The sequence below is a fragment of the Panthera pardus genome, unplaced genomic scaffold (assembly GCF_024362965.1).
Source record: "Panthera pardus isolate Hobbes unplaced genomic scaffold, ASM2436296v1 HiC_scaffold_4, whole genome shotgun sequence".
Classification (NCBI taxonomy): Eukaryota; Metazoa; Chordata; class Mammalia; order Carnivora; family Felidae; genus Panthera; species Panthera pardus.
The window spans coordinates 15,872,866-15,888,487 of record NW_026526969.1 but is presented as its reverse complement, the minus strand read 5'-3'; the positions used below and the strand labels follow the sequence as shown (position 1 = coordinate 15,888,487).

General features: G+C 65.1%; 1 protein-coding gene across 2 annotated transcripts in view; it reads right to left on the bottom strand.

Annotated features, from left to right (window-relative positions):
• Window positions 1-3,404: 3,404 nt before the first annotated feature.
• PRKAR1B (protein kinase cAMP-dependent type I regulatory subunit beta) overlaps window positions 3,405-15,622 on the bottom strand; it is a 103,853-nt gene continuing 91,635 nt past the window's right edge. For both annotated transcript variants that reach the window (XM_053893839.1, XM_053893838.1), the window contains exons 10-11: window positions 5,164-5,245; window positions 3,405-4,820 (exon numbers count right to left, since the gene is read on the bottom strand). In XM_053893839.1, the coding sequence (XP_053749814.1) occupies window positions 4,648-4,820; window positions 5,164-5,245 (255 nt within the window). In that variant the 3' untranslated portion in view covers window positions 3,405-4,647. The remainder of the gene's footprint in view (window positions 4,821-5,163; window positions 5,246-15,622) is intronic.

Here is a 15,622-nt window from a genome sequence, read left to right as displayed (position 1 = left end):
AAAAAAAAAAGACGCCACCGTCTCCCGCACGGCCGCACCGTGGCCCCGCGTGCTGCCGGCACTGGCCGCTGTCGCCACCCTTCGCCCCGGCCGCCCCGACGGGTGTGCAGCGTGGTCCCCGAGGTCTGCACCCCGCTGGCCGTGCGGCTCTCTCCAGGGCGACGCCCCCTCACGCCCTCGCTGGGTGGCTGTGTCTTACCGCTGGGTGTCCGGATTTCTTTCCTTTGTGGGACATGTGGTTGGAAAATTCTCTCCCGTCTGCAGGTTGCCTTTTCGTTTCCTTCACGGAGGCGGCTGGAGGACAAATGTTTTTAATTTTCGGGAATTCCAAGTAATCCAATTTCCCTTTTACGGATTGTGCTTTGGGTATCTGATCTCAGAGCAATTTCCTTGCTCGCTCGAGATCCCAGGATCTTCTCCTGTTTGCGTTTCTGGAAGTTTTAGCCTTCTATGTTTACGTGGAAGTCTGTGAGCTGTGTCGAGCTGATTTTTGCAGAAGGCGTGAGACTCGGGTCGAAGTGTTTTTGGCCCACGGAAGCCAGAGACCGAATCTCCCAGCACCTCCCTCCCTCAGCCAACAGTTGGTGTGCTTTTGTGTATTTATCCCAGTGTTTATCAGGGCCGGGGGTCCACCCAGCTGGGCCCCAGCCACGCCCTGACCGCTTCCGTGCCTCGCGGGGTCCAAGTCAGCCCCCAGAGGAGCAGAGAGGACCGGGGCCACCGGGGACAGAGAGGCCACCATGGCCCCTGTGCCTGGGGTGGGGGGGGGGGCGGTGTGGAGCTCCGTCTGCGTGGCCACAGTCCCCAGGCCACGGAGGGTGGGGGTGACCACACAAGCTCGGACCCCTTCCCGGCAGTGGATGCCGTACGGAGCCCCTGGCACCGCCCTGGGGGCCGCAAGGGGGCAGGAACAATCGCCCAGCTTGTTGTCTCAAGCACACAAAAGTACGCTTTCACGAGCCCACAAGCCCGGGTCTGTGCCCGCCTGGTGCCAGAGGGATCGGGCCCAGGGCCCAGCTGGGGAAGATGCTTCGGGGGCCTTGGCCCCGCGGCAGGCAGCAGGGCCCAGCCTCTGAGGAGGGGCCCGAGTGCCGGGCAGCTCAGGTGGTGGTCGACCCTAGCCTTGGAGATGGGCACAGGGCTCGGCCCCACACCCAGCCGGGCCTCGGTTCGAGTTTCCCGCGGCCGCTGTGACAAAACGCCAGACCTGGAGGCTCAAAGCCCATGCCTTCCTTCGGTGGCTCCGTGTGGCCCCAGGCCCAGGCCAGGAAGCAGTCTCAGAGGACGGAGGGAGGATGCTGCTCGGTGCGGCCTTGCAGACGGGGCGGAGGAGGGCTGGCGGCTACACAGCCACGAGCAGCGGCCGCCGTCCCCGGCCTCCGGCTGCTCATCTGCGCCACGGGGTCTCAGGGTTCTTTGCGCCCCTCTGCCTGCAGTGGTCAGGACACGCCCCGTGCCACGGCGCCCCTGACGCCCGTCACGGCCCCGGCCGCCAGCGGGACCCAGCGGCCAGAGCCCTGACCTCGGGGCTGCGCGCTGGGCAGTGACACCCCACGTCCCCACGAGTGGGAGTCACGTTTCTACTGAACGTGACTTCAGGACGAGGTCCTGACAGGCTCACTCCCTCGGGCCACTCGCGGGGGGAGCCCAGGAGTCCCCGGGAGCGTTCCCGCACCAGAACCGAGGCCTCCCTGCACATGGGGCGTGGGGGGCGGCCCCGGGGAGGCAGACCCAGCCCCCCCCCCCGGCCTCCTCCTCTCGGGGGACCCAGGCCAGAACCACCCAGCTAAACCGCTCCCCGAGGCCCCCGATGTCTGGGGCTGCCAAACTTGGGGAATTCATTCCGCGGCAGGAGGGAACAGAGAGGCTCTGGGACCCAATGCCCACCCTCTGAGGGGGGTCCCTTGACACGCACCTCCGTCCTGCCCAGGGTCCTTCCCCCTGTCTCCCTCGCTGTCTCCCCCCAAACCCAGCCCCCCGGGCCAGGTTCCTGCCAGCGTGGGGCCCCCAGGCCGCCTCCCTTGGGGACACTCTGACATCAAATCAGGGCCTTCACGTGCCGAGCCACAGGACGAGGAGGCATTCTAATGGATTTAGGAAGATAAGAGTTATTTATAGACCTACGTCTCACAGGGTCAGATGTGTGACTTTAACAGAATCGATCGCAGAGAACATTGGGGCACTTCTGACATGGATAAAAGAAGGTCCGGGGATGTGGATGAAGGTCACAGACATCCGGCCAATTCCCACAGGTCGGTTTCGAGTGGCGGGGGCCAGGGCCCAGGAGGAGGCCGTCCCCAGGTCCGTACCAGACCCACAGCCGTGCATACATCAGCACTGCACACGGAGCGTGCCGGGCAGACCGGCAGCCACAGCAGCACGCGGCCGGCGGGCGCCCCACGCGTGCACCCTGAGCCGCGCTGCACGTGTAAATGCACGCCGGGGCCCAAGAACGCATCCCCAGAGGAGCACAGAATCTCTCAGGAGCCTTTTCTGATATTGCGAAGATGCTCAAATGGCAATACTTTGAGTACACACGAGGCCCCGGGTCGTCAGACTCAGGGACACGGGAAGACACGCACTGGGACCCACTCCCACGAGGCCCCGGGTCGTCAGACTCAGGGACACGGGAGGACATGCACTGGGGCCCACTCCCACAAGGTCCTGGGGTTGTCAGACTCACGGACACAGGAGGACACGCACTGGGACCCACTCCCACGAGGTCCCGGGGTCATCAGACTCACGGACACGGGAGGACACGCACTGGGACCCACTCCCACGAGGTCCCGGGGTCGTCGTCAGACTCACGCACACGGGAGGACACGCACTGGGACCCACTCCCACGAGGTCCCGGGGTCGTCGTCAGACTCACGCACACGGGAGGACGCGCACTGGGACCCACTCACTTGAGGTCCCGGGGTCGTCGTCAGACTCACGCACACGGGAGGACACGCACTGGGGCCCACTCCCACGAGGTCCCGGGGTCGTCGTCAGACTCACGGACACGGGAGGACACGCACTGGGACCCACTCCCACGAGGCCCCGGGTCGTCAGACTCACGGACACGGGAGGACACACACTGGGACCCACTCACTCGAGGTCCCGGGGTCGTCAGACTCACGGACACGGAAGGACATGCACCGGGACCCACACACACGGAGGAGACAGTGGGGCCGGGGCTGGGGGAGCAAGTAGGGGTCCGTGTGTAACAGGACCGAGTCTCAGGGTGGGGACATGGAACGTTCCGGAGCCAGACGGTGGGGAGGGCTGCACAGCAGCGTGAATGTGCTCGGTGGCCCTGTATTTTTTAAAATGATGGTAAAGCTCACGTTATGTATATTTTTGCACCATAAAAACAGAAGAAACACCCTCCTCTGTTAAAGATTTCAGACCAAAGCCCAACGTGCGAAGAGGTACTTTGTGGCACATTTAATACACATGCAGCGTTGAAACTTCACGGTACGCGTGGGGGCTCAGGCATCACAGAAAATCCACGGGCAAAGGCAGGGCTGGCCGGGGTCGCCTCACACGGGCGGCTTCCCAGACGTGCGCAGGAAGGGCAAAATCGGGCTAACTGCACGACCTTGTTCTCATGTCTGTCCCCAGGGGCCACCGTGGCTCTCTGTCCTGCCCCCGGGCCTCTCTAGCTCCAGCTGATGCGGACCGAAAGCACATTTAGGTGGGGATTCAATCGATCGTCGACCTGGGCCGGTGTGGGGCCTGTTTGGTTTTTATCTTTCCTGCTCCGGGAGGATGGAGGTTCAGAAAGCACCTGTCTCCCGGGGCAAGGGCTCGTGTCCAGTGGGGCACCGCTGGACAAGTGAGAAGGAGCCCCTGGCCGTCACAAGCATACCCAGAGCGTGTCTGGAAAACCCCTCCTCCCCCTCAGAAGGTCCCCAAGGAGCTGCTCTGCAAAGAAGCGAATATCATGCGGCCCCCAGCCTGACTCTGAGAGAACCGTGCTCCCTGGGTCGTGGAAAGCGTCCAACTCCTGATGTCTCTCTCCTTCCTGTCCCGGGTGTCCGGCCCAGCAAGGGTGACCGTCTGGCACGCTGGCCATCCCAGGGGCGAGTCTCTGGAAAGGTGGGGACGCACACTTGACCACATCTCTCCTCTAGGGGCTCCCGCCAGCCTGGGCCCCGGGGTGGGGGGGGGGGGGCTCGCCTGCAGCCAGATGAGGCCCCCTCCTGTCTGAGGCAGGGGCCGCTTTCGGTCACTCTCCTGCCTGGTGTCTCCGACAGGACCCCCTGGAAACAGAGGATCCCCGTGGGATACCCCCTTTCACGTCACTGCACCCCACTCAGACTGCAGCCCTGGTGGCCTGGCCCCTGGGGCACCGGGGCGAGCGCACGTCCCGACCCGGCCAGCCCAGCACCCCCCTCGCGCCCCGGGCTGGCCCGGATTCACAGCTGACTCCTGCGCCCCCAAGAGTCGGGGAGGACTGAGGCTGGGTCCCACAAGCGGCAGAGGGGAAGGCCTGGGGGGTCTTGAGGGCCGTTTGTTTTTGAAACGCACGAGGTGACCGTTTTTTTCCAAACATGAGTCCGGAGGAAGGGGCGGCCCCGCGGACTTGGGGCGCCCGCCCCCACGGCCCGCGGACAGGGGAACAGGCCAGCACACAGAAGTGGGGCTGCGGGGCCGCGGGGCTCAGACGGTGAGGGAGATGAAGCTGTTGTACCGCTGGATGTTCCTCTTGAGGATCTCGGAGCAGGGGCCCAGCACGCGCTCGAAGCGGGGCCGGTCCAGCTTGACGCACTTGAGGGGCCCCCGGGCCACCACGGTGGCCGCCCGGGGCCGGTTCAGCAGCAGCGCAATCTCCCCTGCGGGCAAGCGGGCGGTCAGGGGCCGGGTCCCCAGGGCTGCTCCAGACGGCTGGCCCCCACTGGCCCCCAGCACGCGCACGTGCACGCACGCGAGGGCACACACACACACACACACACACACACACACACACACTGACACGTCACCCTTGGAGCACAGCTGGGCACCGTCCTGCCTCCCCGCAGGGACTTGGGTCACTCGGGGCTCCAGGTCATGCCCTCCCTGGGGACAGCCATGTCCGTTGAGGGTGTCCCGGCCTGCCCCCCACGGGCGCCCCCGCAACTCTCCACCTCAGGGCCCTTCTGGGGCTCCCCTATGAGAGGGCGGGGAACCCACACTCACCAAAGTAGTCGGAGGGCCCCAGGCGCCCCACCTCCACGTACTCTTCGTTGGGGGACCGGCGCTGGAGGACGGAGGCCGTGCCCTGCAGACGCCAAGGGACAGGTGAGGGTCAGCAGTTGGGGGGTCACAGGCGAGGGGGCGTGCCCAACCCCCCCCTCCAGCTCCCGTCCGCCTGCTCCCCGGCTAAACCGAAGTCAGGCGTTTCCTCCTTGGAGACAGAAGGGTGTGAGGTCAGAGGCCACCGCAGGCCGGGCAGTGGGGAGAGTCTTTGGGGGCACCCCGGGCTGACCTCGGGCTAGCTCCCAAGGACTTGGCGCTCCAGTGGGATGGGCGTGGTCTAAGGTCATGCCCCCAGGGAGCAGCGGGGGCCCCTCCCGAGCGGGGGGTGGGGGGTCTGCAGAGGCTCAATGATTGACAAGGAGCCCACGGAGCCGCCTCACACGCGGGCAGGGATGTCCTGAGGCCGCAGACGGGCTCTGACCCCAGGCCCCCTCGCCTGCCAGGCGCCTCAGGCCAGTCCCCTGTCTGGGGAGCCCCCCGACTCTACACCTGTGAGGATGAGAAGTGAGGCCCGGAGCATCCAGCCGGCGCTCAGCCCTGCTCGGTGGATGTGCATAAACAGCATCACTCCTGCAGCTGAGCCCCGCGCGGCCGGGCTGAACGGCCTCCGGAATAACCGAGCCTCTGGGACAGGCTGCCGGCTCCTTCACTGCTGCCGAGGGGGCTGAGGCCCGGGGTGGACGAGGGCCCCTGTACCCTCTGCTGCCCCGGGGCACCCGGGCCCTCAGCCTGTCAGGCGCAGCCCCGTGCCCTTGCAGCACCGACACACGTGATCCTGATCCAAGGGGGGGCTCGGTTTACCCGGCTCAGGTCGCCGGCCAGGCCGGCTCCTGCCTCACCGCAGGCTGGGGGAGACGCCGTGAGAAGACCCTGCTGGTGCCGCCGTGCCTGGAATCTCCGGGCCCCGATCGGCAGCCGCCCCCCTCCCCCGCCGCCAGCAGCTGGATCCCCGCGCTCACCCCTGCTCCGGCCATGGGGCCGCTCGGCTCATGGGCGTCTGGCGTGTTTATGAAGCCAGCTGATGGATGGAGCCAGACGTCTAAACAGCAGAGCGATGCCGCCACTGCCCGGGAGGCGAGGGTGGCAGGGCCTGGAGCACACGTGCTCCCTGCCCAACCCCAGAAGGCACAGACTCCTGGGCTGGGAGCAAGGCTGAGGGGACTCACGGGCTCCGACATGGTCAGGGAGGCACAGGGAAGGTCACCCCGGCACCACGTGCGGGCCCTCCGTGCCCTGGGCTGCCGAGACGGGCGTGATTTTTCTCAGAGCCCCGTTGTGCCCACCTAATTCTTTGACACTTATGTCCTATAATGATGACGTACGTGACCTACACGCCTTTCATTCCCATTTACATAATTTCCATTTTACAACTGGGATTGTTTTCCTCTTTCAAAACCCCAGCAGTGGAACTGGATGTGTCCTGTGTGTAGAATCAGTGACACTCCAGGCCGAGAGTGTCCGTTCAGATGCAAAGCCAGCTGCAGGGGCCTGAGGGCTCCTGGAGTATCTGTGAGGCAGTGGAACCAGAAGATGGGCAGCCGATTCAGTGGCCCAGACAGGTGTCAGGGCCCGGGGCTCACCCCTGCGTCCTGCTCTGGCGACCTCAGGCCCTCATGGTGGCACAGGAGCTGCCGCGGTTCCGGGAGTCGCCAAGTGTCTCCCCTTGCTATCAGCAGGCATAGAACCCACTGCTTCCTCCTGCAGCTTCTCTCCTCAGCAGGAAAACCTTCCAGAAGCTCCCAGCAACCTTCCCTCACACCACATTGGCCCAAACAGGTCGCATGCTCACCAAGGCCCGGCCGATCGGGTGGTGCTCACAGGAAGGAGTAGGGATGGGTCTGGGTGGGCCAGCACTGGTCGGGAGACCACCATCCACCGAGAGACCAGCAGCATTCCCTTCGGGGCGCACAGAGCAATGGCCACGTGAGACGAGGCAGGCCGTGACCGTGGACGCTGGGGGGCACGTGCACACGGGTATGTCACCGTCCCAGCCAGACGGAAGCAAGGTCGTCACACATGAAGCAGGGAGAGCCCACGGCAAACACACGGCAGGGGAGCACCACTGTCGCCGGCCGCGGCCCCCACCTCCTTTGTGGGTAGACGCGACCACCCTCTCCCGGATGGACAGGTGGACAGGGCATGTGCTGCCCCCCGCGGCTGTGACGTCGACCGCGGGCGCCAAGGCGAGCGGGCCCCAGGGCCACGTGGAGCCACCTCCCGGCCCAGAACGTGCCCACGAGAACACGCTTCCTTGCGCTCTCGGGCGTGTGGTTTCGGGGTCTCCTGATCTGGCGGTGCCGGCAGACGCTGTGGGTGCAGACCCTGCGCCCGCGGGGCCGCGGTTCCCACGACTCGCTGCCCAGGCTGCCGACGGGGCTGCACAGACACCCCCGGGGGACCGCCAGCCGGAATGTTCCGGGCCGGAGAAACACTTGCCAGAAGGCTAGACCGTACTCATCAAATTCCTCTCTCAGTGACTGTAGGCCGGGCCCGAAAATAATCGGGTCTCGCCGAACACGGCCTGGGAGGGCCCAGGAGAAGAGCGTTAGCACCGGCGTCAGGGGCGGGATTCCTAAATGACTCCCTCCTTCGGCGCTGTTTCAGTTTTAAAAAGCGACGAGACTTCTGTGGCTCAGATTTTCTCCCGTGGGCAGGTGCGATGCCCACAGCGAGGGGAACCGGTCAGGGTGGCACACGGGTGGGCACGTGGGGGCGGCTTCTCCTCCAGGACCCCAGCCGCACACCCTTTTACTCATTCGTTCAGGGGCTCAGTGCCTGCAGAGCGACCCCCTGGGCCCCTGGACCCACCACCCCGGGCGGACGACAGGCTCGTGCGGGACCCGCGTCCGTCACACCCTGTACGCGCCCCTGAACAACTGAGCGCCGCCAGGCAGGGGCTGGAAAGCCGTGAGAGACGCACCGGCCCCACCTGAAGCCGCAGTTGGCCGACCTCAGCTCCGCGGAGCGCCGGCCACAGCCGCGGGGGGCCCCCCACTTCCCGGCCTCAGCCTCCTCTCCCACAGAATGGGTACAGGACCGTTCAGCCTCCCGGAGCTGGGGCCCGACCACCTTCACTTCAGAAGTAGCTCCATCCCCGTCAGACGGGACAGGTGGTCGTGAGGGCAGTGGGCGCTTGAATGAGCGGAACAGAAAACACCCGTGGCTGCGGCGTTCACGAGACATCCCCGCCCGTTCCTGCCTGACGCCCGGGGACCCCTGTGGACGCACCGCCGTCCGTGTTTGTGTGCTTATGCACAGGCGGCGTGCTGCACGTCTGCACGCGCACGGCAGTAACTGAGCCCGCGGGTGAGAGCACCTCGCAGACAGCCCCGGGCTCCCCCTGCATCGGCGAGTGGGCGCCCGTCGAGCTCCTCTCTGTTCCTCCCGAGGGGCCGGGCCGACTCTGCCGGAGCCCCGGTCCCTCCTCCCTGCGGCACGGCGGAAAGCCACGGGGCAAGGGCATCACACCCCGCGGCCGCCCACACCCTGGCCGGGGTCGCGCTGGTGTCCAAAGGTCACCTGTGAGGCCGGGGCCCCAGAGCGTGAAGCACCACAAGCCCTGGCTGCTGGCGGTCCTTCCTCCAAACCCACGGTCTGTCTCATGCCCCCCAAGTCAGGCGACGTGTGTCAGGAGCAGGGGGAAGTGGCCGGTGACCGATGCTCCAGCGGGCACACACGATGTCCGGGCTGCACACAGGCGGCCGCACCAAACGTGTCCTGGAGCGTAACGGGAGGGGCCTGCGGGTCCCAGGCCACGGCCCCCTTCCCCCCGGGCTCTGCCCCCAACGTCCAGCCGGTTCCTCCCTGCCACCTGCAGCCTCAGGGGCACCGGGGAGTGGGTCCGAGGCTTCCTGGCCACACACGCCCTGCTTCGTGTGAGGGCAGGAGAGAGGGACCACCACCCAAGGCTCCTTCCAGGTTGGGGGTGGGGGGAGGGCAGCCTGCTGCAGTCCACTCTGGGGTCCAATGGTTCTGGTGCTCAGCCGAGCCCAACGGCCACCAGCCCTGTCCCCAGGAACCACCGTCCGCAGACTCCCTGTGCTGGCTGGCGGCCTCCACCCGGGGCACCGGAGCCACGGGTAGGCTCCTGTCCCAACGCCTCCCCGGTGAGTGGGCGACCCAACCCAGACCACACAGGGCACCGTGGCCAGCAACCACGCTCCAGCCCTGTGCCCGGGGTGAAGGCCTGAGCCAGAAACAGAGTCTGGACGTGCAGACCTTGGGGCGGGGGCACGTTTTCTGTCTGGGAGAAACATCCCCCAGACTTTCACCACATCTCTGATGCTGATAACAGAAGCCAGGAAGAACCCGTCAAGGAGAAGGCACTTAGGGACGCACACGAGCCGCCGGGGGGACGGCGGTGAAGGGGGGGGATGGCGGGTGGGGAGGAGGCAATGTTTTCCTAAAGACGTGTCTGTGTCACCAGACTTGTTCCAGGAAGTGACACTTGGGTGGCACGATTTTGTTAATGTTTTGTTTTTCTAAGGCTCCCATCGGGGTCTAGCCACGGCTTCCAGCAAGCTGACTTGTGTGGTGATCCAGAATGTTCTGGGGCAGACAGAGCCACACGACAGTGCACTTCATCCACGGTGGCACGGAAGGTGACGTGCGTGCCCTCACGCCCGTGTGCCGAGGCCGATCAGAGCCGAGGGCCTGGCCTGCCAGGTCCTGCCTGAGGGGTCGGCCAGGTGTGCAGGCAGGTGAGCTGGCGAGGGCGTCGTCGGGCCCCTGACAAGGAAGGAGACATCACAGCGGCCCGCACGGGACGGGGCCTGGGAGGCCCCGCTGGCGTCGGAGGGAGGCCGTCCAGGCACCGAGCGGGCACCGGGGTGGGTGGACGCAAACCCCTTGCACCCGGCAACCGCGCCCCCGGGCCACACAAAAACCGGCGGCTGGGTGTTCAGGGCGGCTACGCCCACAGCAAGCATGCTGCCCCTGAGCAGGCGAGCGGCCACGCGGGGTCAGGTCCAGACGAGGGGCCGCGATTCTGCGCCACAAAGGCCTGCATGCGATGACCGATGACCTGGACGGCACGCTGTCTGATTCCACCGACAGGACGTCCTGGAAGAGGCAGGGCTGCGCAGACAGAAGACGGGGGCTGCCGGGGCTCAGGGCGGAGGGAGGAGCAGGGGGAGCACAGGGGACTCTTAGGGCGGCAAACAGCGCGAGGGACACGGGACGGTGGACACCCACAGAACGTGCACCCCCCCAGAGGGACCCTCCCGCGAACCGTGGACTCCGGGTGAGAACAGCGTGTCAGTGTGGGGTCACCGACCGCGACAAACCCACCATCTGGGGGACGCCGAGAACAGGGGAGTCCAGGGGGGGAGCGGGGAATTACGGGAAATCTCTGTCCATTCAGCTCAACGTTGCGGTGAATCTAAAACTACCCTAAAAAATGAAGTCTCGGCGCACCTGGGGGCTCAGTCAGGTGAGTGACTCTTGAGCTCAGCTCAAGTCGTCTCGTTTGTGGGATCGAGCTGACAGATCGGAGCCTGCTTGGGATTCTCTCTCCTGCTCTCCTGCCCGCCCCCAGCTTGTGAACACTCACGTGCGCGCGAGCACTCTCTCTCTCTCAAAATAAATAAATAAACTTAAAAAAAAATCAAATCTTAAAAATCAGAGAGAGAGACAGAGAGAACTTCTCTGAAATCCTGCTCCCTCTTATTCTGGGGGTCTGGCCGACGAGCCAGTAAGCACCCGTGACCTCGGGCAGCCCCGCGCCAGGCCAGCAGAACAACGGTCTGGGCCAATCGCTATCCCCGGATGCGGACCGGAGGCCACTTCCCTCTGTTGGTTTCCGTCCGCAGAACGTTTCCTGCACCTCAGGCCCCCGCCCCGACCTGTCCAGCACACCCTCTCTCCGGTGAGACCGTCCCTGCTGCCTCCTGGCCCCAGGGCCCCCAGCTACAGGGCCCTCCTGCCGAGGCCCGGCCCTCCTCCACGCGGACCCAGGGCCAGTCTGTGCCAACGGACTGGGACCACTTCCCTCCTTGGCAAGTAAACACGGAAGCACCCGTAGCTGCTGTCCCCGCCCCGCCTCGGCCTGGCACGCAGCAAGGGCATGGCACCAGCCCAGCCACGAACGGCCCTGGGCACAGAAGGACATGCCCACGGGGGAGGTCTCCTCCCTATCCCCCAAGATCCCGGTGAATCGTGCGTGCCCACCAGCCTGGTCCGTGTGTCTGAGGGGCCAACAGGGCCAGTCCCCGGACAGACCGTGGCCTCGGGAGCAGTGGTTATGCCTTCGCTCCAACACTGTGGACGTTTACAAAATTAACTTACTAAGAGAGCAGATGAACCAAATCTGGAGTTTCCGTGACAGTGCCTCCCCAGCCGCCAGCCGGTGGGCCTCAGGGGGTCCTCCTGGGCATGCAGAGTCAGGCCCGCCCACCTCCTTGCCAGTTCTGGAGACCAGGAGCCGGGAGTCTCAGGGCCTGGAACGGCTGGGGGCCTGGCCAGTTCTGCACCCGCTCGCCCTCTCTCTGCCCGGAGCCCAATCCCTGAGGAGGCCTGGACGTGGTGGGTCCCACCTGGTGCGCCTGCCGGCTCTCTGGGAGGGAAGTGGTCTAGAGAACACGGGGCCACGCCCACCCCACCGGCAGCCACGGGTCAGGCCCTGGGAGGACCCAGGGGCTTTGCACTCTCTGGGTCTGTCGGCCGGTTTACCAGGCTGACCTCGCTCATCCGCTGAGGATGTTTTCAAGAGCTCTGGGGGTCTGCTGTCGTGGGGATTCAGACACAGCAGGTGCGCGCACAGAGCCGGGAGGCCACCTTGCCCAGGAGGGGCACTGCTCCGGCACAGAGACCCTCAGGGCTCAGGCAAGGCCCCCGGTCTTGCAGCCCAGCCCTGCCTTCCCGGCTGGGCTCCCACCGGACGGCAGGCGTTCATCACTCACCAAGGGTCTGTAGGGCCGTTTCCCGCACCTGTGCAGGGCAGGGGGTCTCCACCAGCCTCGGTCACACCTCGGGGACCAGCAGAGAGAAGACGAATAAGCAAACCCCACGACCATCTTCCAAAACGGAGCGGAGACACTCAGCCAGGCAAAGGCATGAGGGCGGGGGCCCGGCCCCACTTACTGACTGGAGGACGCAGAGCCCCCCAGCCAGGGCCCCCCAGCCCATGCTCCTCCCTACGGCGGCCGCGTCTGCAGGCGCCCAGGGCCCTGCACCTGCCCGGCACCCGGGCCTGGGCCTCAGGGGCCCCCCGCCCCCCGCACAGACACCTGTCTATCCCAGAAAAGCCGACAGGCACGTCAGTCGGGGTTCTCCAGGCAGACAGCCAATGGGACGTATATGTGTAGAGAGACGTCAAGCCCAGGAATTGGCTCACAGGACAGTGGGGACCGCGAGTCCAGAATCCATAGGGCCGGCCGGCCGGCAGGGGGTGTCTCCCCCGGGGGGACACGCGGGTCTTTCTTCTCTCAAGAAAAGCCTTCAACTGACTGGCTGAGGCCCACCCCTTCACTCAACATCAGCTCATGTCCGTGCTAGTCCCATCTGAAAAATACCTTCGCAGAAACATCTAGACACCCGGGGACCGCGGCTTGCTCAAGCCGACCCATCAAACTGACCCTGACCGCAGGGAGCCGCGGGGCCCGGGCCCCTTTCCCGCCATCTCCCTGTGCGCAGACCAGCCCCGCTGGGCGGGGGAACTCACAGGCGAACCAGGAACCGGGGGTTAACCCACTCCACTGTGTGCGTGTGCTGTTCGCCAGCTGAAAGAGGACAGCTCAAGCCAGACTGGCCACACGCCCGAAAGCTTCCGCAAGAACATGGGCCACCCGCGCCTCGCCTCGCCCCAGGCCTGGCCTGTGGTGGGGCGGGGGTCTCTTCTCGTAAGGAAACATCGGCCACAGGATGGTCACTGGGGTTTCCAGAAGTATCCAACCAACGGAACAGCCCTCGGAGGGAGAACGGCCGACCCAACAAAATGCACGAGTAACACTACCTTCTCCTGCTTCATCCCACGACAGTCTGGGTCGGCTCGGGTCAGATGGAGGCTGGCTTCCCCACCCGAGGCACCACTCAGACCGGGGAGCCACCAGGCAGCTCGCTGGGTGCTGTGGGGGAGCGAGGCTGGCAGGCTTGCCCCAGGTGTGGCAGCTGTAGCCAGCGGGCCGCCTCTGGCCGTGTAGCAAACACCCAGGAAGCTGCATTTCAGGCTGAGAGCCTCGATTCCCGTGAACCCTGGGATCCCACCAGGACCTACTGGACTTGGTTGATCACAGAGGAAAAGGGGAAAAAAATCCAAGTTGCCAAGGAGACAACTTCAAATACATTTCCAGGAGGGTCGGGTTACATTCCGGAGCGGGTGCACGAGCCCCTGCCCCCATCCACACGGAGGACGTTCCTGCACGGGGCCCCAGGGCAGGGCCCAGTGTCACTGTCACCCCACCGCCCTCCCTCGGCACCTTCTCCTGGAGACCCCGCAGGGAGCCACACAGGCCTGCCCCGGGCACAGCACAAGACCCAGAAAGGTCCCTCTGCATCGTCACCCATCACCCTGTGTGAATCACAGAGGGCCGTGGCATCTCTGGGGCCCTAGACAAGAATGAGGGGTGCCCGGACCCTCTGGTGGGACACACACGTGTGCACCCATCACGCGGGAGCAAGGAGCAGGACCCCGGCCACTGGGATGCAGGGCGGATGCTTGCTGGCTGTGTGGCCTTGGGCAAAGGCCCAGCCCTCCCCTGCCCCAGAAGGGACGCTGGCCCCTGACCAGGCCTCCCTGACAGATGCCTGGGGGCTCACACAACGCCCGGCGCATCCTGGGCTCAGAAAGTCCCAGTTCACGACATCAGGATTAACAAACCAGGTGACCACTCCTCTCCCTGGAGCTGTGTGAGGGCCCCCCACCCCCTCGCCAATCTGTGCCCATCACACGCATTTAATGCTTTTTTTACCCGTGTCCTTGGACCCGGCTGGGAGGTCCAAGCCTTAGTCCACAGCAAATGATGGACAATTGTGTGGGCTGGCCAGAGTTACTCCCTCAGCTCGGAGACCATGACCTCTGAGACCATGAACCTCAAAGCCTGCGAGGCCGGCAGGCCAGACACAAGGGCCGGGTGGGGACTGTGGCTAACAGGGGTCCTTTCCCACCCCTCCAGTCTGCCGATTGTGGCTAGGTGCCACACGTTTACAGAGAAGTTAGATTCCAACTGCGACGAGAAAGACCTTGATTTTTAAACACTGGTAATTAATTCAAATGTTTTAAAAAACCACCACGCAGATGAATACAAACGCACCTCTGAGCCAAAGTGGCCCCGTGAGCACCAGCTTCTTATTACTGAGTTGAAACCTAGGGCAGGAAAGGATTTGTGCCTTCAAGCCGGCACCACACCCCCCCCTTGGTCCCAGGTCATCAGAGGAGGGGCTCCACACGTGCACCCCTCACGGGGACACACAGGCGGTTTCAGGGGTTGGTGACTTAGAGCCACGGTCTGTCCCCCTCTCACCGGCCGCTCTCACCTAGGCACCTGCTAAGCCCGGGGACCACGGCTGCTCTCTGGAGGTGCAGTGGGCTGGACACCCAAGGTGGGGCGTCCTGTGCCCGGAGCTCAGGGCCCCACTGATGAGCTGAGCCGTGTGGGTGTCTCAGCACGGCCGCTGGTGCCAGGAAGGAGGCGCCCCCACGACCAGCCTGGGTGTCCCGGTGAGTCAGACCCCGCTTGTCCAGGAAGCAGTGAGGACCCTACGGTTGGTCACATCCAATGCAGATTTGGGGGTGGGGTCCAACGAAGTGGTGGCTGGAGGGACCCCCCTCCACCCCCTCCTGGACCTCACGTTCTTAACCGGGAAATGCCAGGCCCACACAGACCCAGAGAGGGTGTCACGTCCGAGGCCACAGCAGAGGGGACATCACCCACCAGCCCCTTTGAGGAGCAGGACAGGACCTCAAGGGTCTCCCCCCACCCCCAAGCTCGTCACGGGAGGAAGAAGCCGGCGGGCACTCCCCTGGGACCGGCTCCACTCGCTGTCGACCTAGAATCAGAATTCATTCCGTTTTCTCCTTCCTTCCCTCTCCCTTCAGAAGGACTCGTGACTCACGCAGCCGAGAACTGCTGGGGCTGGGGTCCTTCAGAAAGATTCACACGGCTTCCAGGGAGCCTGGGGCGAAGGAGCCGCACGCGCCCCCCACCCGCAGGCACCATGTGTCCCCGGTGGGCGGGCACGGGGCTGGGACGGGCATGGGGCCTGGGGGGGTGGGGGGGGGGGTTGTGCCTCCGGTGCCCTGGCAGACCCACCTTCCAGAAATTTCAGGCGGGTGGCGGAAAGGGACCCTGACACGCCCTCCCGGGAGTCACAAACCAGATCTGTGTTTCCTGTCCAGGTCTCACCCGTGCTGTTCGTGCTTCGTGTGCCGGCAGAGAGGGCTCCGCATCTCACCGGCACCGAC